Source organism: Pempheris klunzingeri, chromosome 4, assembly GCF_042242105.1.
Source record: "Pempheris klunzingeri isolate RE-2024b chromosome 4, fPemKlu1.hap1, whole genome shotgun sequence".
In the NCBI taxonomy this organism is placed as follows: Eukaryota; Metazoa; Chordata; class Actinopteri; order Acropomatiformes; family Pempheridae; genus Pempheris; species Pempheris klunzingeri.
The window spans coordinates 26,050,118-26,075,672 of record NC_092015.1 but is presented as its reverse complement, the minus strand read 5'-3'; the positions used below and the strand labels follow the sequence as shown (position 1 = coordinate 26,075,672).

General features: G+C 41.2%; 1 protein-coding gene across 2 annotated transcripts in view; it reads right to left on the bottom strand.

Annotated features, from left to right (window-relative positions):
- The window catches only part of clcn2c (chloride channel 2c), a 141,693-nt gene that overhangs the window by 44,859 nt on the left and 71,279 nt on the right, over positions 1 to 25,555 (bottom strand). For both annotated transcript variants that reach the window (XM_070828773.1, XM_070828774.1), the window contains exons 4-12: positions 24,736 to 24,864; positions 22,164 to 22,297; positions 20,734 to 20,811; positions 15,804 to 15,882; positions 15,189 to 15,314; positions 14,254 to 14,338; positions 11,020 to 11,121; positions 9,998 to 10,082; positions 7,456 to 7,611 (exon numbers count right to left, since the gene is read on the bottom strand). In XM_070828773.1, coding sequence (XP_070684874.1) covers positions 7,456 to 7,611; positions 9,998 to 10,082; positions 11,020 to 11,121; positions 14,254 to 14,338; positions 15,189 to 15,314; positions 15,804 to 15,882; positions 20,734 to 20,811; positions 22,164 to 22,297; positions 24,736 to 24,864 — 974 coding nt within the window. The remainder of the gene's footprint in view (positions 1 to 7,455; positions 7,612 to 9,997; positions 10,083 to 11,019; positions 11,122 to 14,253; positions 14,339 to 15,188; positions 15,315 to 15,803; positions 15,883 to 20,733; positions 20,812 to 22,163; positions 22,298 to 24,735; positions 24,865 to 25,555) is intronic.

The following is a 25,555-nucleotide window of genomic DNA, read 5'->3' as shown; positions in this document are numbered from 1 at the left end:
TTTCATAAAACGGAAGCACCAAGAAGGACCTCCTCGAAAGGCGTTGATCTTCATGTCACGTGCTACCGCTGTTGCCTTGAGTCGAATAGAGACTGTAGAGATGCTTCTACCTGCTGTTCTCTGTCCAATAACCCACTGTTCTATTTTGCCCTCTAACTGTGGCCATCTCGCTTTGTTCCCTCGGAAACTCTGTTTGGTCTTCTTTACTTGGCGCAGGTCATCTTCTTGCTTCCTCCACTTCCGTACCATTGATTCATTAATGTTGAATTCTCTCGCAGCTGCTCTATTCCCATGTTCTACTGCGTGACTGATAGCCTTGAGTTTGAAATCCGCTTCGTAAGCATGTCTCTTAACAGGTGCCATTTTGGGGTCCTTATACACACACCATAATATTATGTTGAAGCACAGTACGTATTACGGTACTCCGCGAGGCTCCTGACTACGGTAGCCGTAATGCTCCGACAATCCATCAGCTCGGCTTCGTAGTTTACCAAAGTCCTACTAAAACATTTTGACAGATTTTTGAGCGCCGTGTACCACATAAAATCGCTTTGAGGTCAGTAAGCACAACCAGAATTAATACATAAGGCGCACCGGATTATAAGGCTCACTGTCGATTTTTGAAAAAAATTAAAGGGTTTTAAGTGCGCCTTATAGTCCGAAAAATACGGTAACCATAGTGTCACATGCAGCGCGCTGTTGTACAGAAGAAGCATGGAGGCCACTGAAGTCAGCGTTTATAGGTTCATTTATAGGTTGATATGAAGTGGAAGCCAGCACATTTGTGAGCAGATGATAGTGATGATGAGGAACAGGAGAAAGAGAATCACATCTTTAATGATGGCTTTTTGAGGAGCAATGGCTGCTCCTTCTGCGTGGATGGATGCAGAGCCAGAGGTTTTGGGATTGTGATGTGAATGGCTTCACAGACACAGATTTCATCCAAAATTTCAGGATGTTAAATGCTACTTTTTCCTACTCTCTGCTCTCCACAACACTCTCAGTTTAGGTGTCCCATCTCGAGAGTAACATAAAAGAGGCGTGGATTGTCATTTGACTGTTGACGGTGAGGTGCACTGCAAAAAATATCATTTGTATGTGATTTTGGACCACATATGCAAGCGGCTCAAATCAGAACTAAAAAGATTAGTTCCATATGATTTGGCTCGTTCTCATTATTATGAATAATGTCCTTGGCAGATTTAATTACCTGTAGCTATCTTAGTAACTAAGCCAACTAATTAATGCTCGGTCACTACCATGAGCATTGTTTTAAATACAGCCCCATGAGTTTAGCAAACGGTCAGTTAGCACTAAAATGCAACCCAGCTGTGACTTCAATACGAATATGAGAATAAAAGGTCTTCTTGCCCCTTGGGTCTTGATTCATCTTATCTTATCGTTGTTTGTTGTACTTTAACATTTTAGAAACAGGCTAAAAGTTCTGGTGACGGAGGTTACAAAAGAGGAGAAAAAGAGGGAAAACAAAAACAGGAGAACAGAAGTTAAGCAGAAGGGGGAATGAAAGACACTCAGGTCAAGGGTATAAGTTATGACGCAATATCCAGGACATTTATACTCTATTTAATTTGTCAGTCACCTGGGAGCCCTCTGTGCTTGTGTGTGTGTCACATTCAGAGGACAGTCTATCGCCCGAGAGCCTCAGGGGACCCTCAGGGGCCCCTCTTCTATTCCCACTCCAATTACAGTCCCGCCAGCTCACTGTCACTCTGACACCCACACACTCACAAACACGCACTGTCACACCCACACACTGACATGTACAGAGGACTCACTCACGTTGTAGGACACACACACACACACACACACACACACACACACACACACACACACACACAGGCACCTGTATTAATAAATGCATTACTCACCGAGAGCTGTTGATGTGCATAATTGGACACCACTAAAAATAGCATTTAAGTACAACGGATGCCAAATTAGCTTGCAGGTTTGGGCATCTGTGTGTGTGTGTGTGTGTGTGTGTGTGTTTATGTGTACTTAAAAGCTACAAATACACAAAAACTTTCTTCACACTACTCCAGCTTCCTGACAACATTTCAGCATTTTTACTGAGGACACATTCCTTGTTTAGCACTTAACCATGACACGTATAATTAAAGTATTTATAGCAGCTTCATTTGCTGACCTGCCGACATTGGTTTCCTGATACTAGACACGTTCCATGCACCTTTACTTATAAAAGTTTAGCAGCTGGCAGCTCCAGAAGTTTCAACATGAAAAGGAGCAACAAGACAAGATGGCTGACATGTCAAATAAAAGAACCATTCATTACCAAGAAGGAGAGGGAGAGAGCAATCTCCCCTTTGAAAATCACCAGGCTGAATCCAGAAAAACCAAAGGCTGTAATTAGACAGAGCCATTACAGCCTCACTTTGAATGCTGTGTGTGCATGTGTGTGTATAAGAGAGAGAAGAGGACATGCGTCAGTGAATGCCCACAGATAGATCTTGAGAGCAGCTTGATTTTTGCAGGTGGGTGATTAAAGCTGGAAAAGTGTGCATACGAGTGTGTTTTTGTCCTTATGCTATACACATCTCATCTCTGTGTTACAAATGAGAAAAGGAGCGCTCGTCTTTGGTGACCCTTAACATGCGTGCGCACACGCAGGCGGAGGTTAGATGTCACACTGAGAGGAATGACGATGAAAGCCATCAGAGCATTTCACTGAAGGACAGAAGGAGGATGGGACTGGAGGAAGCGCACAGAGGAATGAGCGAATAGACGGCTAGGCTTCAGCATTAGAGGCTGATTCAGTGAAACTGGCTTCACAAAGTAATCAAAACTGTTTTCTGACAGCCATTTTTTCAGATAAGGGGGACAGAAAAACTGAAAGAGGCGTTCTCTCTTGTACGGTTTCAGTTTCCACCATTACTGCAGTACAGGCAGTCACACCATCAGTTCTGTGCTTACATAACTCTGACACCGGAGCCACCGACAGCTGTTGGATACTCGTTTCACTATGCGTTTTTAACCACATCTTGGACGGGCTGCAGTGCAGGCTGCAGCCTTGCAGTAGTTCAGGTCAAATTCTCCATGGGTAGGAAATTTAGTTAAAAGGCTACCTCGTTGATTTTTTAACCAGCTTTGTATCATTACAGTGTGGTTGGTATATGCAAATGACCAATATTTGACAATGCATGACAAAAAGTAACACATGCCCCAGATTTCACTTGTATTGTCTAATTCTCTGCAAACCAAAACTTATTCCATTACAATAATGGGGGATGATGTAACTTTTGATGGGCAGTGGTTGCTGTGGCCACACGTTTTAATTATGAGACAATGGTGAATATATGGTTGCCGTATGGTGTCCTCCACTTTAAACCATAATATCTTAATGGAGTAATCGTTTCTACATTGCCTCCAATTTGCATAACAAAGGTGGATTTTTTTTTGAATTGCCAAAATGATTTTACACATAAAACAATTCACCAAATATTCTGGCAATCTTTCAGTTTTTGTACAGAGAGCTGTCACTGTCAGTGACAGTCTATGAAAAATCTACATTCTTACTTTGATTTAACTCGCTTTCTGCTAAGACACAGAATAAAGTGAAGGTGGGGGCCGTTAGAGGACAGTAACATTTAAAACCAAAGTGTGTTAATGTAGGGCCCAGGCGTAAGAACTGGGAAGGATGTCCAGTGCAGGAGCAGCTATAGTTTAGAAAACCAGATTTCTCTGATCAAGTCTGCAGCCAACTGCCCATGTACTCACCTACACACACCTACACACACACACACACAAGCATACATAATCACATAACGCAGCTTCATTCTATTCTGTGTATGCTTGTACTTCTGTAGGTACACACACACTAACACACACATAGAGCACAAACAAGCAGAGGTCTTGAAACGGTGGGAAGAGATTTACAACCTCTATGTTTTGTATTCGTGAAGGACGTTTCATTTCAGCAGAACAGAGCGGCCCAAATAAATAAAGGTTATATACTGTAAAAAAGCCAATGCAATCACAACACAAGCAGCCCTTAAACAACAACCATCCCAGGCAGGCAAGCTGGCACTGTACAGAGTTCGTTTGGCTGCTTGTCGTTACTGAGACCGATGGGGAAACAGAAGGATGGGCGGTGACACTTTGGCATTTCGTCTCATAAGAGAAAAATGGATATATAGTAACTGTTCAGCTTGTTTTTTTCCACGGAGGCCAAACATGCGGTGGCTTCACTCCAGTACTTTATATTACAATGGTTGCTTTTGTCCCCACTGAGACCCAGGGGGATAAGACCGATATTTTACTGCATATCCAGCCTCACCTCATGCCTTTTACCTCAGCAAAAATGATTCAAGCTTTGATCCAAAGATTTTTATATGGATGCCTTTTGCTGTCTACCTGACCTTCATGTACCTTCTTTTTTTATTGTTTATTCATGCTTTTTTTGTTGGATTGAAGGAGCTTCTCACATTTAGAACATTTTTGCCTCTGCGCCTGTCACAGCAGACCAGGATCACAGCAAAGCATGGAACTGACCCACTGGTCCACAACAGAATGGTACGTCAGTGTCACGTTTTGCCTCACCTATGCGTATGGAGTTTATGAATGTATGAAGGTGCAGTACCAGCACGGTGCAATCATGACCCCAGCAAAAGAACGAATGCAGCAACAAAGGCTGTGAAAGCAGAATGTTTCAGTGCATGTATGGATAAAACCCAGGAGGTTCACATAGAAGGCCAGAGTTTGTTTGGCAGGTGAAAAGAAAAGTCAGTCTTGAGTTATTTTGAGTGATGTAACATACATTATGTACGAGGCCTAACATAAGAGTACGTAACACAACGTGTTGTGTCACGTTGTGTTACGTACTCTTATGTGGACTACCTCACATTTTTTATCTCATTTAACTCCACTAACCTCAGTACACCATCCAGTGCCTGCCTGACTTTAGAGATCCCTCATACCAGCACTAACGTTGGCACAACTGGGTTCAGGTGTTTTGCACCTTTTACGTGGAACTGTAGAGTCCCTCATCATCATTAGGGAATTTAAAACCTTATTACCTGAAGTCTTTGTTTTGATTTAGCTAACCACTCTTTATTTCTTGTTAGTGTTTAAATTTGTATTTTTTGTTCTGTTTTTGTGTTCTCAGGTGTCTCTTGTGAAAGAGATCTTAATCTCAATGAGACAATACCATAACATAACCTCAGTAACATACTTATTTGAACCCAAACCATCATCTTTTCCTTAACCTAACTACATCGCTTTGGTGCCTTATTTTGAAAATGTAACCAGACGTTGACTGCGAAAAGCATAGGACGTGACACTGACATGTCTATTCCATGCTTCTGCATGATACTGGGTTGGTGACAGATGAGCTGTGTGATCAAGCCTGTGGGGTAGGCCTTTTTCATAACGGATATTTTAACTCGTCATTGCAGGAAAAGCACAGGTTTAACTACTAACATTGACAATGGCTGCGTTCCCTTACATCCTATACATAACTATCCTATACTCCATCATCAGTGAAGTTTGTTAGAGCTGTATGATCTCTACAACTGATGACACCAAGACAAAAAAAACAACATCCAATTGCATTTTACTGTACTACAAATAATTCTTTTGTGTTGCCCTCAACCTTGACTATACTTTTTTTCTCACTGTTTACTACTCGACTCTGCCGTACTCTCCACCTTAGTTACATCAACAGCTGCATTTTTTGAAATCCGATCAAATCCTCGAATATCTCTAATCAGGTTTAGCTTTAAACATGAGTAAATAACTAAAGTTATGATTTATCTAAAACTCTGGTCTGGTTTACTATCAGCTTCAGATGATCGGCAGAAGAGATCAAATCTTGATTAACCCTTGTATGGTGTTCGGGTTTGTTAATGTTCTTTATCAAAAGAAAAATTATACGATGAATCATTTATTCAAACTCAGACTCATCAATATGAGCCAAGGCCAATGAGTCTGAGTTTGAAAAAATAATTAATCGTATCATTTTTCTCTTGATAAAAAAATTAAAACGGGTCCCACAGACCCGAACACCATACAAGGGTTAAATATGTATCTTGTGTGCGTTCCAAATATCAGAGGGTCCAGTGCAGCATGTTTAGAGTTAACTGCTGCTGAACAGTTTAACCAGGATATTCTCTTGAAATACATGTGACGTGATCATTCTTTCTAAAAAAAAAAAAAAAGAGTGATGACTGTTGGCCTTGTTGAATGTACAGTTGTGTTGCAGAGTGATGTGTCTTTTCCCTCATAAACAATCTTTGGGCAAGAACAAACGCTAGTTTTCAAAGTGCGCATTCACAAAATCAACTGAGTCAACTGACTTACTGCTGCTAGTGACATTTGGTATGTTGACCAGCAGAAGCAGAAACTGTCATTGGTGGCTACAAATGACAGAGCAAGGAGAGATAAAATGTTTGTGCAACTCTGACGCAAACCGATGTCTCAGCAAATTTGGATATGTTGCAGACCAGGGACCAGATCCAAAGTGGAATTGGCTGTCACAGCCCAACACAGTGGAAGCACATTTTAGCCAATGTGATGAAAAAAAAGATCATTATAGTCATCATAGTAATGAAAAACTTTCAACATAATGTCTTAGTATCTAAAAATAATGACTTAGTATCTTGAGCCATTACTTTGAAAAAATTTCTCATTAGAATGATTTACAAGATCTTTTTTCCCATTACATTGGTACAAATGGGCTTCCATACAACCCTGACCTTACTTAGGACACAGAGGTGAGTTTCAGTACTTACTGTAAACCACATAATAGTGCCCCCATCATACACTCAGACTGTCCTTTAACTGAACACCTTTCGTTTGACCTTCATTATCTAACAGGACAGGCAGAGCCCTAGTCATTTATGATGGCCGAGGCAGCATAAAATGTACCACTGCGGGATGAAGATGTGCTCTGCTCCTATATTTTTTTTTTTACATGGTTCCCATCAGCTCTTTCATTCAGCATCAAAGTGGACTGAAACTTTAAATGGCCTCCTGGGACCATAACTCTGCAACACAGTAGGGGGGGGGTCTCTCTTTGTTCTTCACCAGTGACAAGAGGAGATGGGCTCTGTTCCAATACTTTCCCATTAGCCCTGGTTCAGTATTATAAAAAGAGCAAAGCCCTCCCATTTCTAATATATTCATGTTCAATTTACACTCCCCTTTTGACCTTCCTTTATCTCTGCCAGTATAGCCACCAGTAGCATACTGTATGTGTAGATGCACATATAGATAGGACGGAAAGGAAGGATTGAAATAAAGATAGACAGAGGTTTGATGATGAGGAAGACAGATTAAAAGTAACTGTTGTGCTAGGAGATAAATTGATTTTCACGATGAGAGCATGGAGCAATTACAATATTTTGCATGCATTTACTGACATAAGTGAATCTAGATCCTCTATCAGAATCCCATCATCTGTTTGTAAGTTTTCTCTCCTACCTTCATGACGATGAAGAGGACCAGGGTGACGAAGACGTTGACCTGTGGGTGTTTCCAGGCTTGAGAATGTCCGATGTAGTCAAACTCCTCAGCGATGCCCTGTTTGGCCCACGTCCGGTTGTCCAATAACGTCACCAGGGACTCCTTCTGGGTCAGCTATGGGCCACAGGAAGTGACATCATCAACACGTGCAATTGCGGCTTGGCTTGTTGGTAGCATTTTTTTGTCTTACTTATATTGATGGAGTCGATTCGTTGATTTGCCAAATGTGACTTGCAGGGACAAGTTCACCTCTGTTTACCTTTCTTTTGACCTTAAAGGTTCTCTATGCGATTTCTCAACATCTCAGACCAAAACAAATGTGCAGCCCCCCCCCCACTTCTGCTGCCATCACAGTTCCTCAGTAGCGTGGCTGAGTCTAGTGCTGGGCAGTAGCTTTGACCCCTTTTTGGGCTGTTTCACTGTGCTACAGGCTCGTTCACTCAATGCTTCATGACTCAAAGGCACTAACATGCACACGGGGCCTTCCTGTCAACAGAGACAGAGAAGCTCTGATTACAACACACAGAGTGAGTGGGACCATATTCTCCACTCAGGTCGACATCACTACACTGCATCTTTACATAGCGAGTAGTTGTTTATCTATGCTCTGAATGCCTTAGAGAGAACATTTAAATTACATTAAACCACCCGATTTCAGATGTAAATGTGTATTTACATTTTCATCTCAAATCGGATGGTTTTAGTGTAATTTAATGTCTGAATATTAAAGTACTTCAAACGCAAAGTGTATAGCATGACGGAATGGGAGATGATGTACTGACAGTGTCTTTAAAGTAAAGATTCAACATGAAAGTGTGTCCCCGATGTGTCTAGAGACCCTCAGACTAAGAAAAGGCCATCTTCTCTTTATCTCCTGCTCCATCTTTTAGTAAAAGTGTGTCAAAATGCTCCGTTTAGATTTGGCTCCACTCGTGACGTCACACGCAGGGCTCTGTTAAACAGGTGGCCTCCTTCAGCCCTCCAGCAGACTGACTGTTCCGCCCACTGAAAACCTGTCCGCCATTGTAGTTTTCTCACTAAGGCTAGCTCTGATAATAAGCAAGCAGAGCATGCAAATTATTCTGCTGTGGCTGCAAAACCCCACATAATGGTCTTCATGTCCTCCCACCATCTGAGGAAGAGAATATCAGAGGATTTACTTTATTTGGGACAGACTTGTGACGGAAATGTCCCCACAGTGACAGCAAAACTCATCTGCTGTGTATGTGTGTAACATCATTTCACTTGGGACTGCCTTGCTGATGAGGACCATTACGGTACAAGCACAAGGATGGATTGATACTGGCGGTCTGTGACTTAAGATGTGGAAGCTGTAAGTTTTGCAGTGGTTTATGTTGTTTTGCTGTTTACTTGGCAGGTTAGTCTGTTGAACGTGGAGTTAGCATGTTGCTCGGCTAATGCAGCTTCCCTTTTGAGAATCGGTGGTTGTGGAAGTTGACCTTTCAGAGGAGACTGGGCCTTTCAGGGAGGGGGGCCTTAAAGCAACAGGTGTAAAATGAAGTATTCAGAAAGAGGCTGATGAGAGCAGGATGCACAGTACGAGGACAATGTGTTTTTTGAACATTATAGGATGTAAACATATTCTAGTAGGACCCCCAAATACAAGTATGAACCTGACAATGAGCAGAACATGTCTCCTTTAGATAGCAGGCAGGGAATGGAAGACAATACATTCATCTGTCAACAGTGGTGATAATGTCACCCCCATCAGAAATGATGACTGAGGAGTATGACAGCAAGACAGAGATTTAGCATACTGAATTCTGACTGTGCCCTGCTCTAGAGAGGGAGAGAGGGGGCTTTAAAAGGAGTGGGTCAGTTTTACAGCAGAAGCCTGACTCAACCTCTCATTAGGACCCAACACCGAGAAAGAGAGAGAGTGTGTGTGTGTGTGTGTGTGTGTGTGTGTGTGTGCATGCCCACATGTGCCTGTGTGGAAGGCTTGAGGATGCACAGAATATTCTTTTTCTAATTCTGATAATTAGACAGATGAAGGGGGTGAAATTGGAGAGACGTCTCACTCCCACACACACACACACACACTTATGAGTCATCCCTGGAGCAAAAGGACATTATGCTCATCTGGATCTCCTGTGTACACAGATGACACACGCAAACACACAAGCACATTTTAACCAGTGTTGTGAGTATTAAAAAACAATCACACACTGACGTGAATGGTAATCAGGCTGTTATGAAACAAAATAATGACCTAAAATGGTTCACATGCACAGCTGCTCTGTACAGCTGCATAAAGACTGCAACCAAAACAATATATCATGTAGGAAATATAAGAATACATCATAGATGTGCTGATAAAGATTTGAAGTATATCAGTCTTATAAAGTATATCAGAAAGTTGCACACTGAATCAATAACAACCATATTAGGCTGACAGATGAAGGCCCATAACGCCAAAGCCTTTCTTCCATATTTCTGAGTTACAGTAGTCTGTGTTCAATGTGTTTGGGGAACCTACCTTGCCTGCCATAAACTGTCCAAAGCCAGGGGGAAATGTGAGTGTGGAAACCAGTAAAGTGACTAGTGCTGGATACAGCAGACGTCTGAGAGAGAAAGAAAAGAGAGAGGGCATACATACTGTATTAAAAGATATAGAGAAAAAAATATCAATATTAAACACAATTAGACAATTATTGACAAAGACTTGGTTTCCTTGATCATTACACCCCAATGTAAAATGTTAATGAGTTAGTCAACATCAATACATTAAATCAACTTAAGCACTCATGTTAACACTGTTCAGAGTGTGTAAATAAGTGGGTTAACACACCTGCCATTAGTGCTTTCATTATTAATGTCGGTGCAACAAGGTTTCAGGCTCATGGAAAAACACTGGTGTTATATTTACACTGTATGGCATGCACTGTGTGTGTGTGTGTGTGTGTGTGTGTGTCATTAACACTGAAAAACCTCTAAGACTACCATGTAATCACCTGAACAGTACATAGTGTACATTAATGGGACTGCAATTAATGACAGGCCTATTGATCCGATCTTTTTTTTATTCGATATAATGTCAGAAAACAGTGAAAAAATGCCTCAAGGTGTTGTTTTGTCCAAAGTCGAAAATAATCCAAACACATTTCCGCATTAAAATGAAACGTGATAAAAAAGCAGCAACTCTGCTCTTTTGAGAAGCTGGAAGAAAAGAATGTTTTTGTTGCCAAATGGACTTAAAATAGCAAAAGAGTGTTTGAACAACACCCTGTCCTTGTATTATTTTCACTGATGCATAACTGTGTAAGCAGCTTTTGAAATGTGAGGCCGTCCACGGTTTGGCTCATTACAACTGTGTACAATACTATTGCTTAGTTAAATCTGGAACAATACAACATATTTCAGTTACGGTCCTTTTGTTTTACATGAAAAATCTTCTGAAAAGTAACTAAATGTAAAAAGCACAATTATTTGGGAAATGTTTCTCAAGCACAGTACTTGAGTGAATGTACTTGATTACTTGCCACAAGTAGTTACCCTTACTTTTTCATGAGGAATCTGTTGATGGCCTTCTGTTTCCTGATGAACTGCACAATCAGTCGGTTCAGGTAGACAAACAAAGCCCCACCAAAACCACTGGCAATGCTGTGGAGAGAGAGAGAGACAAAGCCTTGGAGGGATTTCTGCTGCCAAAAATTGCATTCTGGGTAATCAAATTGAAACTGGTATGGTATATTGATTGATTTCTTTTATTTTTGTGTCATTCTCACAATGTGCCCAACTCTCATAGATTTACAAGCTAGCAAAAACACAGTTTCAGTGGGCAAACATTTGATTTCAGATTACATTGTGTGTACATGTTACCAGTCAGTCTAAGCAAAATATTCTGCCTTCCCTCCCAAGCTTGGCAAATAAAATCTACTTTAAAAAGATCCTTCCTAAAGGAGAACAACTTACTTTTTTCATAATCATCCAAGAAAAGAAATCAGCGTAAGTGGAGAACATTTTATTATGACGTTCATCCCTTATGTCTTTTGCCAAAAAACAAACAAACCCCATTCTCAGTTAATCTGGAGCTCACACAACAGTCTGTCCTCCTCTGAAGGGGCTAATGGTAGTTTTTCAATTATACTTCACATCTACTCTGGTGCTGTTCTAAATGAGGCGACAGGAGTAAATGAGTCCAAGCTTAAACAAACCAAAACATCAATCTTGATGTTTTGTCTGCAACATCACCTCCATAGTTGTCCCCAATGCAATCGACCACAATAAAAACTATGCAAACGTACAGTAATCAGTCACCACTGCACTGGAAGCCACATACTGCATGAGACAAACGAACAGATTTGATGGGAGGGGAGGAAAAAAGAAAAAGTCAACATGTAGGAGGGGTAGAGAAAAATAAAGAGAGATTGAAAGGAGAAACATTGTTGAGATGAAAACCGAACAATGAATTACAGCTAGGAGAGAGGGAGCTCTCAGTCAGATGGAGATGTGTGTGTAGGGGGGGGGGCAGAAAAAAGCAGAAAAAGAGGTTTACATAAGCATGCATTTAAAAGCTCAGTGGGAGTCCTCGTTATGGCAGAGGGAAGGAAAGGTAGGGAGAGAAAGAACAGACTCTGACAGCTATGAAGACAACCTAATGCTTAGAAATTTATCTCGCTGCATTATTAATTCCATCAAATACCTCTGAATAAATAATGAACAGGATGACGAGGGAGTCTTTGGCCCCGTTGCGCAGCTGTTTGCCTTTTTATGTTCTTTGTAGTTGTGCCTTTAAAAAGGACCAAATGTCCTCTCTCTCCAAAAGAAAGTCCAAAGCCCAAAGAAAGCCACACAGTTACACCTTCATCTCCATGAATACACACTTTGTAGTTTATTTGTACTCCCACACAAATAGACCTGTTGCCAGAAATCCTCCCTACCTTATATGTGAACCTTATATGTATTAACTCGCAGCTGAAAATAGTTCCCAAAAAAATGCTCCATTTACTCCTATATTAGTACATTTCCAGTGACCAAATGAATTAGTTACCTTACCTTCAACGTATAATAGATACATAACAAGACAAACGTGTAAAATCAGATGCTGAAAACCTCCCATGCAAACTCCCATAAAATGATGTCCATCAGTGACAGCATAGAATAAAACCTGGAATACATGCAGCCATTATCATCCCACTGAATCATCAGCTGAGCCATCCTGAACAGTTTGACAGCATGACAGATAAAAGGAATTTTCTCCGGGCTGTATATTTACATTTGACTATACATTCCTGATTCACGTCTTCAGTACGAAGCAGTGGTCTTGGGGCCGAGTGCCACACACAGGGCAGGGAAGTCTGGGATATGTTGGTTTTGGTTTTTCCATAACAAAAGGATAGAATAATACCAGCCTTATGCTGTAAGGTACCGTGTGGCATTTTTGATCACTAGTAGCATTACTATATATAGCAATGTTTTGATGAGCGGGTCCCTGTTTGCATGGATGTACACAATGCAGGCTTCGAAATATTTATTTCTTTATCCATAAAATCTACTTTATAAATGTTGTACAAGGAAGGAGAGGCCTTCGATGCGTTTGTTAGACCTTGGGGACGCACAAATTGAAACTCACTGAATGTAAACATAGCTTTGTTTATTTATAAGAAAACTCCACAGGGCACCTTTAAGTTCAGTTCTTCTCAAACCTGAAATGAATTTGTTGCAACCACAACACAAAATATGACGTGGGACAATACAATGAGGCTATTGTGAAAATGCCCGGTCGGGGTGTGAGGTCAAGATGGATGGTACTAACAATGATAACAACACGACCCCTGCATGTATTTGTATGTGTGCAGGGGTCTGGTTGTATTTCAGCCTCTTTGTTTCCCAGTGATTCTCACTCCTAGAGCCCGAAGGTGTAAACAGGAAGTAGAACAGTGTGGGACTCTTCAAAGACGTGCCCTTGGAGGTATGTAGCACGGGACAGCCTCTCTCTGGCCTAGTTGACTGAGACACTGACCAACTTTTCCCGCTTAACAGCTATTGGCAGGTGAAGATGGAGACTACACAGACGCACTGGTAAAACTCCTCGTCTACACACACAAACACGTGCCAGTACACACACGCACTAAAACAGAGTGTAGGTAGTGCTAAGTGTATTGTATGTGCAAGTCGCAGATGTAGCAGTGGGTGTTAACACCTCTGGACAAAAAAAAACTGCCAAAAGATGAAAAACAAAAGACGAGAAAGATGATAAAAGAGGGTTTTTCTTGTCTTGGGGAGCCTACGCAGTGTTACACGCAGGCATGGGCATTCATCTGACAACGAGTGAGAGAAGGAGGGGGAGAGAGAAAGTACTTGTCCCATCTCTCCCCCAGGAGCTCCTGGTCTCATTTACGGCCGTGGAGGAGCCCCCGGGCTAAGGCAGGATAAAATAAGACGCTCCTCAGTGTGCTAGCAACTGTTGCAGGCTGAATTATCCATGTTAGGGGACTTGTGAAGGCTATACCCTGAAGTTACACCTCCACAAGCTCCAGAATAATCTCTGAATGTGTGCTTCACTGTGAACACCTGTGAGAACAACTGGACGTGTTTATTTTGGTGCCAGTATTAATTTCTTTTGTACTATTTCTTAATTATTTATTTAAAGGACCTACAAATTGCAAACTAATGGTTACAAATTGATTACTTCCAATTTACTTTTTTTGGTATTGAAACCAATATATTCCCAAACCCGGCCCATATGAATTTGTGAAACTAGAAACTGACCAATCACCAATCAAGACTCACCCAATGACAGCAAAGGCAGGAAGCTCCTGGAGATCAAAGGGAAAGTCGAGCCGGAAGCGCGTTTTAAAAAGGGCTGTGATGGTCTCTGTGGAAAGAAGGTAAAGAAGAAGTAAACCAAAGGTTCAGCTTATTGTGGAGAACCTAACATAGCCAGACAACAGGCTTTAGACAAAAGGTCGGAGAAAAGGTTGTCGGAAACTTCTGCAATAATAAGGCGCAGGAAATCTCGAGGAAGAATTTTGATTGGCTGTGAGTTTGAATGTCGGCTCCTGGAAACTGAAGCTCTGGATAGAGAAACAAAATACCATCTCTGGTGCCAGCGTCCACTCTCAGTCATCCTTATTCTACTGGCGGCCCACGGGCCTTTCGTCCTTTCCCGATTTATAACAGCCCTGTTATTTTGTCTAACGGTGATGTTTCCACTCAAATACAAACTTTTAATTAACACTGTCTTCAAGGCCTGGATAAAGTTGGCCCTGAAAGGACTAGACTGGATCCCTTGATACATTTCAAAACCTGGATGAATGACAGCATTTGCTCTTTTAAACAAATCTGCCATTGAATATGTGGAAATCCACCCTTTAGGATCTCCACCATCACCATCAGTCTTAAAAAGAGCTTTTAGCAAATAGTAACAACATGGTTACGGATGCCAGAGCTACATATTTTTGTAACCTTATTTCTCATAGCCGATGTAATCTCAAAATCCGGTTTGAAACCATTAGTAACATTATAATGCAACAACTTTCTCTCCTCCTGTGATGGTAAGATCAGAAACATTATGAATCAAAGAGGCGCCACTTTCCCAATTACTCAGAGTACCATCAAAATGATTTTGAAGCTGTTATATCAAGGTAAATAGCTGCGTTATTGATAGCTTGGTCGAATTTTTTCAACTCTTTATATTGTGGATTGTAAAGTTAGGTCTGCCTTACCTTCATCTTTGTTCCAAACAGCCAGTACTCTGAAGATGAAGGCACTGAAGGTAGCAGCAAAGAAACCTCTCCAGTAGTTCCTCACCGCAAAGAACGTGGATGTTACCTCAATACTGAACAGCACACCTGCATACCACACACGTACATTTCATACAATTCAAATGTTGCAATTGGTCACAGTTTGGCCATTATGCACATGGACAGGCAAAATCCATGGGACTACTTTTAAAATGTGTGAAATGATGACAGAAAACATTCTTTTCTTTTGCTCTCAGAGCCATACACATCTCACTGTGTACAGCTACATCTGCACTCAGACGTGCTCTCACTTGTTGGGGGGTAATTTTATTTTTGATACCAATATTGCACACGAGCACCACATACGTAGGGACAGACGTCTGTGAGATCAAGGCCTTAATCTAACATGATATATTATGGGCAGATATTATGCCTTCATATCATATCCCCCCTAACGAATCTTACTATGTGTTACTGTGTGATGTATGATGTGCAGTTGATATGTTACAAAGATACAAGATGTGTTAAATCTCACACACCTCCAGCCTATTGTGTGCCAGACTAAATGTTACTAAATGTTTCTCTCTGAAGACTCACCTCCTATGGGGGCAGCAAAACAGCAGCCCACTCCCACAGCACAGGCTGCTGCCAGCATCTCAATGTTTCTCGACTCATTCTGAAACACGTGTGCAAAGATTTGGTTACATTTCAGTCTTTACTTACAGTATATTAGTTAAGGTTTTGGTTATAATGAAAAAGATAACTGACGACTGACTTATTTCAAGTGTGTGACAACATTATGTGACTTTTGAGATCCTTTTTGTTCAATGCATTGCAACCTGAGAAATGTAGTTGTTTTTTTATTCATTTTTCTGACATGCCTGAACTTCCTTACCTTCATTCCTATGAGACTGGGTTCCTTCAAGCAGCATGGCAGTGATAAAGACAGGTTAGTGTGTGTGGGTGTGTGTTTGTGTGTGTTTTTCTCCCTGTGACTGTACACTCAGGTCTTACGAACTTACAGTGTAGAGCTCTAGATAAGCATGCAGTCCTGCTGCTTATACACACAGACAGACAGACAGACAGACACACACATACAGGTGGTCACACATAATATAAAGGGAGGTAAAGGAACATGTTGGAAATACTGCTTCCACTGCAAAACATGTTAATCTTGAATGAATATGTCAAAAAAAATGCCAGTAGGCTGGAATATCTTTACTTCCTCCAAGTTTAAAATTACTTTTTCTAGGAAATGTGTTCAGAGAGTGTATGAGGATAGAGCATGTTTTTCCTTGGGGTGTTTTTGTACACGTGTTCCAAGTCATGTTCAACAAACGCTCCTTTTTACAGGATAAATATCACTTGTTTATGAGGGGATGTTTCAGAGATTTACTTGCAGGCTCCATATACAATATCTATGTAAGGCTGCATGTTTGTCCTTCATTTGTGGGAAAGTTTCATTCATAAAAATCACACCCAACAGTAAAAGTACATTGCAGAGCCTGAAGTCCTGCTGTAAAAAAATCTAACAAATCTAGTAGCATCAGCAGTGACACTAGAGGGCCTGAAAATAAGAAAATATTGCTACAGTTGTCAGTACAATGACATGAATAGTTTGACATGAAGTTAAAATTGCACTGAAATCATCCTCAACAAAAACGATGGACAAGTGAATGGGTCCTGTTTTTGCTCCTTTTTTTTCTCCGGAAACCAAATTCTAATTCAAATTTATTCATGCTACGTCATTGTGATTCCTCAGTCAAGCAACAGATGTTCCCCCTGGGGGTATTTAAACATGACTGGAACATCAGGTACGGACCACTTGTCTTCATGCCTAAAATTCTAAATGTGAGGATGTTTGTACATCTGCTTCTTGCATTAGGCCCAGGGTTCAAACTCACTGGCATCATTTTATATTCTAGTGGAGATCCCACAGCTTCTGCAGAGATCAAATGTATCAGGGTTTTTTTGTGGAAATGTATCTAAAAGTATGTACAAGACATCTAGAAAACATGTTCATATAGCTTCAATGATGAGTTTGAAGAAGCTAATAAAGAACATACAGTATATGACTGGATGTTAGGAATATAAATATATACTTTATAGGTTTAAAAACATGCTCCAAAAAAGCTATAGTTTAACTTCTTTGCATTGAAACAATTTGACAAGGCTGCAACAGTAGGGATATGGTGTGGAGCATGCTGGGAAGTGTACAATTGAATTACCGTAGTCCCGGGCTCCTTCAGGAAGCATGAGAGCAAGAGACAAAGTGAAGCTACTCAGAAACGGGGATTTTTTTTCTGCCAATACCAACTCTGCCAACATTATTGTAAGATTTAACAACTATTAATGTGATTTTCAATCATTTTATCCAATTTAACTTAAAAGGTTTCAAACGTTTCAGCACCAAACATCACACTCGATCAACTGACTTTCACAGATCTGATAAAAAAACTGTTTCTGTTGCTTCATTCTCTCTGTGAATGTGGAGTACTCATCGCTCAATTTCAAAAAAGTACTGCACGCTGTCTAAAAGCACGCTAAAATAAAAAGCTGGCTTTTACAGCCCACAGGCTACATTAGCATACTGTACTTCAAACTCTGGAGAGGGGGAGATAGTGCTGCAGAGGGACACTTCACACCGCACACACACTCTCAGCATTAATATGCAATAAAATGCAGCACAACACTCCAGAGGGAGGGCCGAGCTTGAAAGAGTAACGCGGTTATGGGGAGACAATGTGGACGATGTGATGGTGATAATGATGACGATGAGAGAGATAAATGAAAATGTAAAAGAGGGAAAAAATTAGAATATGTTGTAAACTCACGCCTGTGATAACTTTTATAGCCACCCTTTAATTGCATGTCCAAAATGCATCTCTATGGTCCAAAAATTGAGGACACTCTGTCCACATACTTCTCAGTACTTCCAAGCAAAGTGAAGCAGCTTTTAGTTTCTCTGCTCCCCACCTATGGAACAAGCTTCCTGAACACCCAAGGTGCTAAAACTGTCAGTAATGTTTTAAGGCCTGATTTAAATGCGTTGTTTACTGTGGCTTTCCAATAATGGAGCTACATAACTTTCTTTTCATTTGTTAGTGTGTATGCTTTATGCTTTTATTGTATTTTAATGCATCTTCTCTTAAGCTTTAACTATTTATTTTCTTGTGCTTTTATTATCTTTTACATAAAATTTAATGTTTCTGTCTTGTTTTTATTCTGTTTTATGTCCCTGTAAAGCACTTTGATTTGCCTCTGGTCTGAATGGTGCTTTACAAATAAATTTGCCTTGCCTTATGCTTAACTGGAAAGTCAAGGCCGTCCTCAGACAAATACAGAAGCACACAAGTAAACGCCTCAAAATGAACTTTGTTCACGCCCGCACCGTTCCTGGATAGGATCTCTGATCCAGTAGATCTGTAAAGACCTCACTAATGCTCTTGTGTCTGAACATGAGCAGCTAGCTACCAAAACCTGAGGAAAGCAGATTGAAAGCCAAGTGTCAATTAGGTTGGATGGCCAATCCACCTGATCCTTCAAATCATCTTTGCATCAAGTCATCAGTTTTGCCAATGCAGTTGAATACATAACAGTTCCTGCCTTTACTTAAGGGCCATATTGTGGATGCAGCGTGGGGACTTTGGGGCTCTGGCACCAACCAGTCTCTCTGTTTCACTGTCCTCTGTACTCGCTTCAAACCCTCCCATCCTCCCACCATTTCATCCCCCAAGGGAGGTGCCCACATCTTCAGAAAAGAGATGAGAGTCAAGATTTTCTCTGCCTTCCTCCACGTCCTGGACTCCAATACCAATAGCTCAATCTGCATCTTCTCCATCCTGATTTTTTCTTCCCTTTTCTTCCTTTCCCCTACTGAGAAGATCATCTCCATCGCTGCATCTCTCTCTGGGCAGTTAGTTTTGAAGATGAAAAAGATCTCATTTGCTAACAAATAACAGACTGATTAAACATTTATAAAATTGGTTGTTGGCTTTACATGGGATGAAAAACAAAACTGATTCCAAAGGAAGAAGAGAGATGCATTTGTGTCTGCGTGAGCGACACCATTCCCACTTTTATAGCTGAACAAATGATAGAAGGACAAACACAGGTAAAATAAAAAAGAAAGATCGCGTGTTGTTGAACCTAACTTTCTCTCTGATCTGAAGCATCAAGAGACCACGGCAAAAAAGACTGCACTGGGGACAAATATTAGGCTGCAGCCCTCAACTGTCCCAGAAAACATGTGTTGGATTGTTTTCTATATCTTCATTAATTCTCTCTGTTCTTCTTCCCTACCTGTTCACCTACTGTTACTACATTTTATTTCTTTTCTCCTTCCCCTTTCACTCCCTCTCAAATACATAGAAAAATGTCAGCCCAGCCCCCACCCATCTACCCCTTTCCTCTCATTCCTCTTGGCCTTTAAAAACACTTGCCTTTGCTTTGGTTTTATTCCATTTCCACCCCCTCCCACTTACATGATCATTCTGTGAGCATTGCCTAAAGATAATAGTGGCTGCTTTTCTGAAACAATTTTCATGACAAAGGAACTGATGCAAAATCACTTAAGAAGAAACGCTTTTGGCAGAAAAGAAGCAACTGAACACCTTTACCTGCTCAGCTTGCTTAGTTAGCAAGGAGCTGGTGAACAAAGTGAAGCATTTAGCAGCTACAGGCCAGATATTTCCCTCACAAGTGGTGAAGACCAAAAGTGAGCTAAAAAGAGAGTGATGTGAATGTTGGACTTCCACTCAGCAGGTGTCCAGGAACTCGTCACCAACTTAATGATAATGTTGCTCTGTAACTCCTGGCTGTGTACATAAAGTAAACTAACAACTTAACATTTGATGTGTGTTCAGATGTGTTTTGCTGCCACCAAGTGGCCAAAAAATTAGTAAATGCAAGTTTAAGTTTCAGCAGTCAGCTAGTATGAAATACATTTTACTATTTGTGAAAGTTCAATTCTCGCACTTTTTAAGGAAAATATTATCTATCAATAAAAATATTACCAGAAACGAACGGGTCAGTGCATTTTTCAGTCCTAAGTAGTGTCTGTAGCTTTTCCTTTTAGGTTTCATATGGGCCCAACAACCTTCACCAGTAAGATCAGGAAGGACGTATGCTGCCTGAGAGGCAAGTGCTGCTGCTTGTTACGTTCATTGCTGTGTGTGCATGGTAATAACTGAAGGCAGCTGAAGAGTGTATCCGCATGTCTCTCCACTCAGAGCAGTCAGACAACAAAACAATGAGGTTTTAGCATGAAAATCAATGCTAGGAGCACTACTACCACACTACTACTGAAGGAAACGGAACAACAGGACTTGGGTCGAAGGTTGAAGTTCTTTCTTATATGGTTTATGGAATGTACAGTGCATATGTAAAATAAAGCAAATGAGTAACAGACGTTTTCATTTTAGGTTTTGCCAGTAAAAACTGTGTGTCCCAGTTAAACTAATTGAGCAACTGGGTAAAATGGAGAAAAAGTGAGAAACACATTGACTAAAAAAAGGATAAGACTTACCTCATAGATTCCTCCAAACAGAGACATGAACTTGCTGAGGAGAGCAGCACACAAACTGGCGATATGTACGAATGGACCCTGACAGGATGAAAGGAAAAGACAAAAAACAGGAGCAAATGTCACAAGTTAAGAAGCACTCCAGCCTCCTGTTTGTTGTGCGTCACACAACACGGCACATTAAAACTCTTCATCAACATCAACAACAACAAAGTCTGCAGTGAATACTAAAATTCTGGGGATGGAGTTCAGAGTGGAACTAACAGGATTAAAAGTGAGAGCATCACATCAGAAAAGTGATGCTAAACTTAAAGGAAGTGAGAGGCGTGTGCTGAATCCAAACTGTGGATGCTGCAGCAGTTGTACACAACTAAAAGGGCCTGAGGCTTGTATGTGTGTGTGAGTGTGTGAGGAGAAAATATATTTTCCTGCGAGTATGTCTTCAGGCTAGGTGGTCTTTTGGGGGATGCCATACTTACCTGTAACTGCTTTTTTTCTTTAAAAAAAACACTGTGTACACGCTGGTGTAGATTACAGTTTCTCACACAAACAAGTCCAAAAGATATGAAAACAACATCTGCATAGCTAGGTTGGGGATCCCAAAATCCAGGAAAACATTTTTCTTGCTCCCTTTGGGTTTAGAAAAGGTTTCAAGTCAACTCTGCACACTTCCCTCCTTCTTTCTTTCCTCATTTTCTTCCCTTCTCCAGATTTCACACTCATTGCTCCTGACCTGAGCCTCAGTATATCAGCTCATCTCTTGCCATTTATGATTCATTTGGAATTCATGCTGCAGGGATGTGGGGAACAGGAATATGAATGAGTCAGTATTGTAGCATGTTAGTTCTGTATGTATGCATTCCAGCCATGATATGGCTGCTGAGTCGTACAAGCTGCTCTACCAGTGTTCCCGCATGTCACTTTGCCATGATGGGCTTAGGGTTGGGTACCACGTTCAGTACTGTTAAGGGTACTGACTGACTTCCTTGTTATTACAGAGACGGTAAAGTACTGAAAAAGTTCCTGTTGGGTACCAGAACCAAATTTAAGGTACTGATGCCGGTTCAAATGTGAACGGTACCCAACCCTGGATGAGAAGGACCTGATGCTCTGTGTCAGTATCAGATATATCCTGACTTGCGCTCACACAAAAAACCCTCAAACCTTATGAGTAATTTCACCTTAAGGTTTTCCTCGGCAAACGTTCGAGCAGCTTGCTCTTGGTGTGCGTCGTATGAGTCACGTACAGTACTAATTGAGTCACTGATTGACGTAGTTGTCACCTTGTGTTGTGTGCGTCACATGGTGTCCCAGCGTAGTGCCTCTTCCCATTCAGGAGGATGGTTCCAAGAATATAGTATATAAAGGCATTTAGGGGCCCACAGAGTAGGTGATGCTTGTGTGTGTGTGTGTGTGTGTGTGTGTGTGTGTACCTCTTTGCCCAGGGGCATGCCGCTGCCCAGAGCGCAGGTGAGGCCAATGACTTTGGCCACAAACGTTTTGAAGGTGAGGTATTCCTTCAGCACGACTCCTCTCAGGATGGTCTTCATCTCGGGAATACCTGAACCTGCAGGGGAGCACGGGAGGGGGGGGGTTACAGTACAGCTGACTGTCAACTTAGAGAAAAACCAAATGCACAATGCAGCTTAACTTCAAGTGGACACAGTGACTCCACCAACAAAACCAACACAACAACAGTACATGTAAGGCTACTGTCAGTAGCTGTTAGCTTAGCTTAGCACACAGACTGGACAGAAGGGGAAGCAGCTAGCCTGGCTCCTCTAGTACTCACTAATTAACATGTTATATCTTGTCTGTTTCACCTGTACAAAAAACAATGGGTCCTTACAATACATTCAATTACTGAAATAATAATAAAGTCAAAGAGTCAAAATGAAATCCAAAAACTCGTGCCTGCTAAATGTTTTTAATAACTGTCTTACTCAATTCATAATTGAAATGGCTGATGTTAGAAGTAATATCAAATTGCCAAATCGTGTTTCTTGAGGACCTTTTACTAACTAAAACACTTCTGCACGTGGCCTCTGCAACCAGAATGTTGGCTTCAACTTCCACAATGGTATATTTCATAAAATGAAAATGGTTTGCTCTACTAGCCTGCATGTAGGACATTAGTGCATTCAGCCATCATTAACACAAGCCACGAGTCGTCATGTTTAAACAGCCCCGGCTGATTCCCCCTCCTATGCTGCCACTGCAGTATGACTTCAGGACGTCAACATCACAGTATTTTATGGATGTTATGTCCACAAAGGAATCCAGTAAGCTGCAAAAAAACAAACCCAAGCCTCCACTGTGTCCCACCTACAGCACAGTTTCAAACAGGGAATCAGTGAGGTGAGTGAAAGGGAAAAGGAGGTGAATCTCACTGATAAAAGAGGATACCTCCAACTCTCCGGGGCGCACCCATCTCTTTAGCCTCTGTTACTCAGAGTGACAGTGCAGCCTCTGCTGTACCTGTAGCAGAAATCACTTCAGGCACCTGCTGGAGCCCTGCACTGTGAATTCACCCAAACCTAACCTGAATTTTAGAGCTACACTACAGCTTTGAAGTGCACAGAGCTTTCCCTCATGTGCTCCTGAGGCAGAAAAGGCCCTAGGGGAAGAAGCAGAGCCTTGCGGGGCAGGAGGAGGATTACAGCAGCAACTACCATTTACAGATGAGTGTTTAGTAGCTCATTACAGTGCGTGATGTCACCAAGAGGCCTTACGCACATTTTAGCATCTTTCATTTTTAGACTCATGCAAAGGGAAGCCGTATACAGTCTGACTCTGACTTTTGACAGAATGCAAGCTCAATAATATTTTACCACTGGTATTTTTCTTTCATCTTGGTTGTCTTTGTGCTGTTTTAAGTCTGTGATGTTGTCACATAGTGGTGTACTGGCTAATTGGCCACCTGATGCGTCCATAAACTACCATAAGTCACTGTATGTCAGTGTGTAAAACTACGCAAATATGTATCAACAAATCTATAGCAATGACAGCAATACAGGATCAGTGTGAATCTTAGTGTTTTAGTTAGCTTCGAATGAGCCCTTTATATCTATATAAGAAGTGGGTCCTTTTCCATAGAGTCCGCCATGTTGTACCCGCCATGTTTCTACGTAAGACCAAAATGTGCAAACATGTCCTTTCATGTCTGTTTTGTTGAAGTGGCATTTTGGATTTCACGGTGTGAATGCACCATTTGAAAGACAAAGAAGAGGAAGACCACTTTGTGTTGTGACAAATGAAGGATCATACACATTATTTAGTACAAAAAAAAGCAAGGGAACATGAATCCTCATCAGCCACCGTAGCTTTTAAACACGCTTGGAAAGAGGATTCAGCTGGTTGAAATCTGCAAGCTCAATGCTAGATGCCAAATACATCCGACGCACTTATGAAACAATATGTACGTTCATTTCATGTTAATATTTCCTCTCAAAATACATTTAACATCATAATACATGCCCCATTTCATTTGGGCATAATTTATAAAGGGTCATCAATACTATTATCCGCTTTGTTTTTGTCAAGCTATGAATGCAAATTTGGCAAAAAGTTGGATCCATTATAGAATCTATACAGTAACTTTGTGTATCTATAGGGTCGGGGTTGACAGCATTTTAACATATTTAAAGTATTAAATCTACTGATCACATCTCAATACTGCACATGTGAAACAATACATGCTGTTCTTGTTCTGAGTCCATCTACAGTACAATAGGGCTGAAACTAATGATTATTTTCAATATGGATTAATCTAGCAACTCTTTTGCCATTACTCAATTAACTAAGAGTGTAAAATGTACGGATGGTGAAAATTATTTACAGTTATATAAAAGAGAACACAGCACGTCCTAACATCTGGGAAGACAGAAGGAATGTTTTTGTTTATTGATTATCAATTGTTGAACTTATTTTTGAGCACTACTGTAATATGGACAAAGCAGTGTACTTTATTGTGTGCATGTAGTGTTCTGTGTGTGCTGGTCATACCGACAGCCTGCGGGGCCAGGATCTGTGTGAAGCCGGCAGAGAAGGTGATGAGGACCACAGGGTAGGTGACCCAGGCCAGATACTGCAGAAACACGTTACTGTCCAAACCTCCATACATCCACTTCTGTGCTGTGGACACACACACGCACACACACACAAGACATGAAGACGTGGTGTAACCACAACCGCATCACAGACGCTCAAAATACAAATTACACAAGAAAGAGTGTGTGCAAGTATGAAAAGTGTGTGTATACATATATAATGTACAAACAGCTTTACAAATCTTGTAAGAGATAAATTCACAGGTACAGTAAAGATATCAGGACAAACTGTCTCACACACACTCACACACACACACACACTCACACACAGGGCTAAACGTGCAGCTGTCAAATAAACCAGTTTAAGACAGGAAAAGTGTGAGTTTGCGTGTCTCCTCAGGACAGGTAGTTAGTCATGTTCTGGATCCAATTAAAAGAACTGTACACAATAACTGGAACTGAAAGACTAGGTTAGCTTCTCCCTGACAGCAAAGAACACCTCACACACACACACACACACACACACACACACACACACACACACACACACACACACGCCCTGAGAAATCCATTTGAATTAGAGCTGGTTCCCGTAAGGTTTCAGATCACCTCTCACAGCTTCCTTCAATCGTTTTAAGACATCTTCCTCCCTCTTCCTGGAATGTGGACTTACTTATAAATCCCTCTTTCACATCTCCTCCCTTGGTTATTTGCATCCACCTTGCAGGTAGATGACTGATGCCTTAAGATTCCTTCCATCTATCCCTCCTGTCATC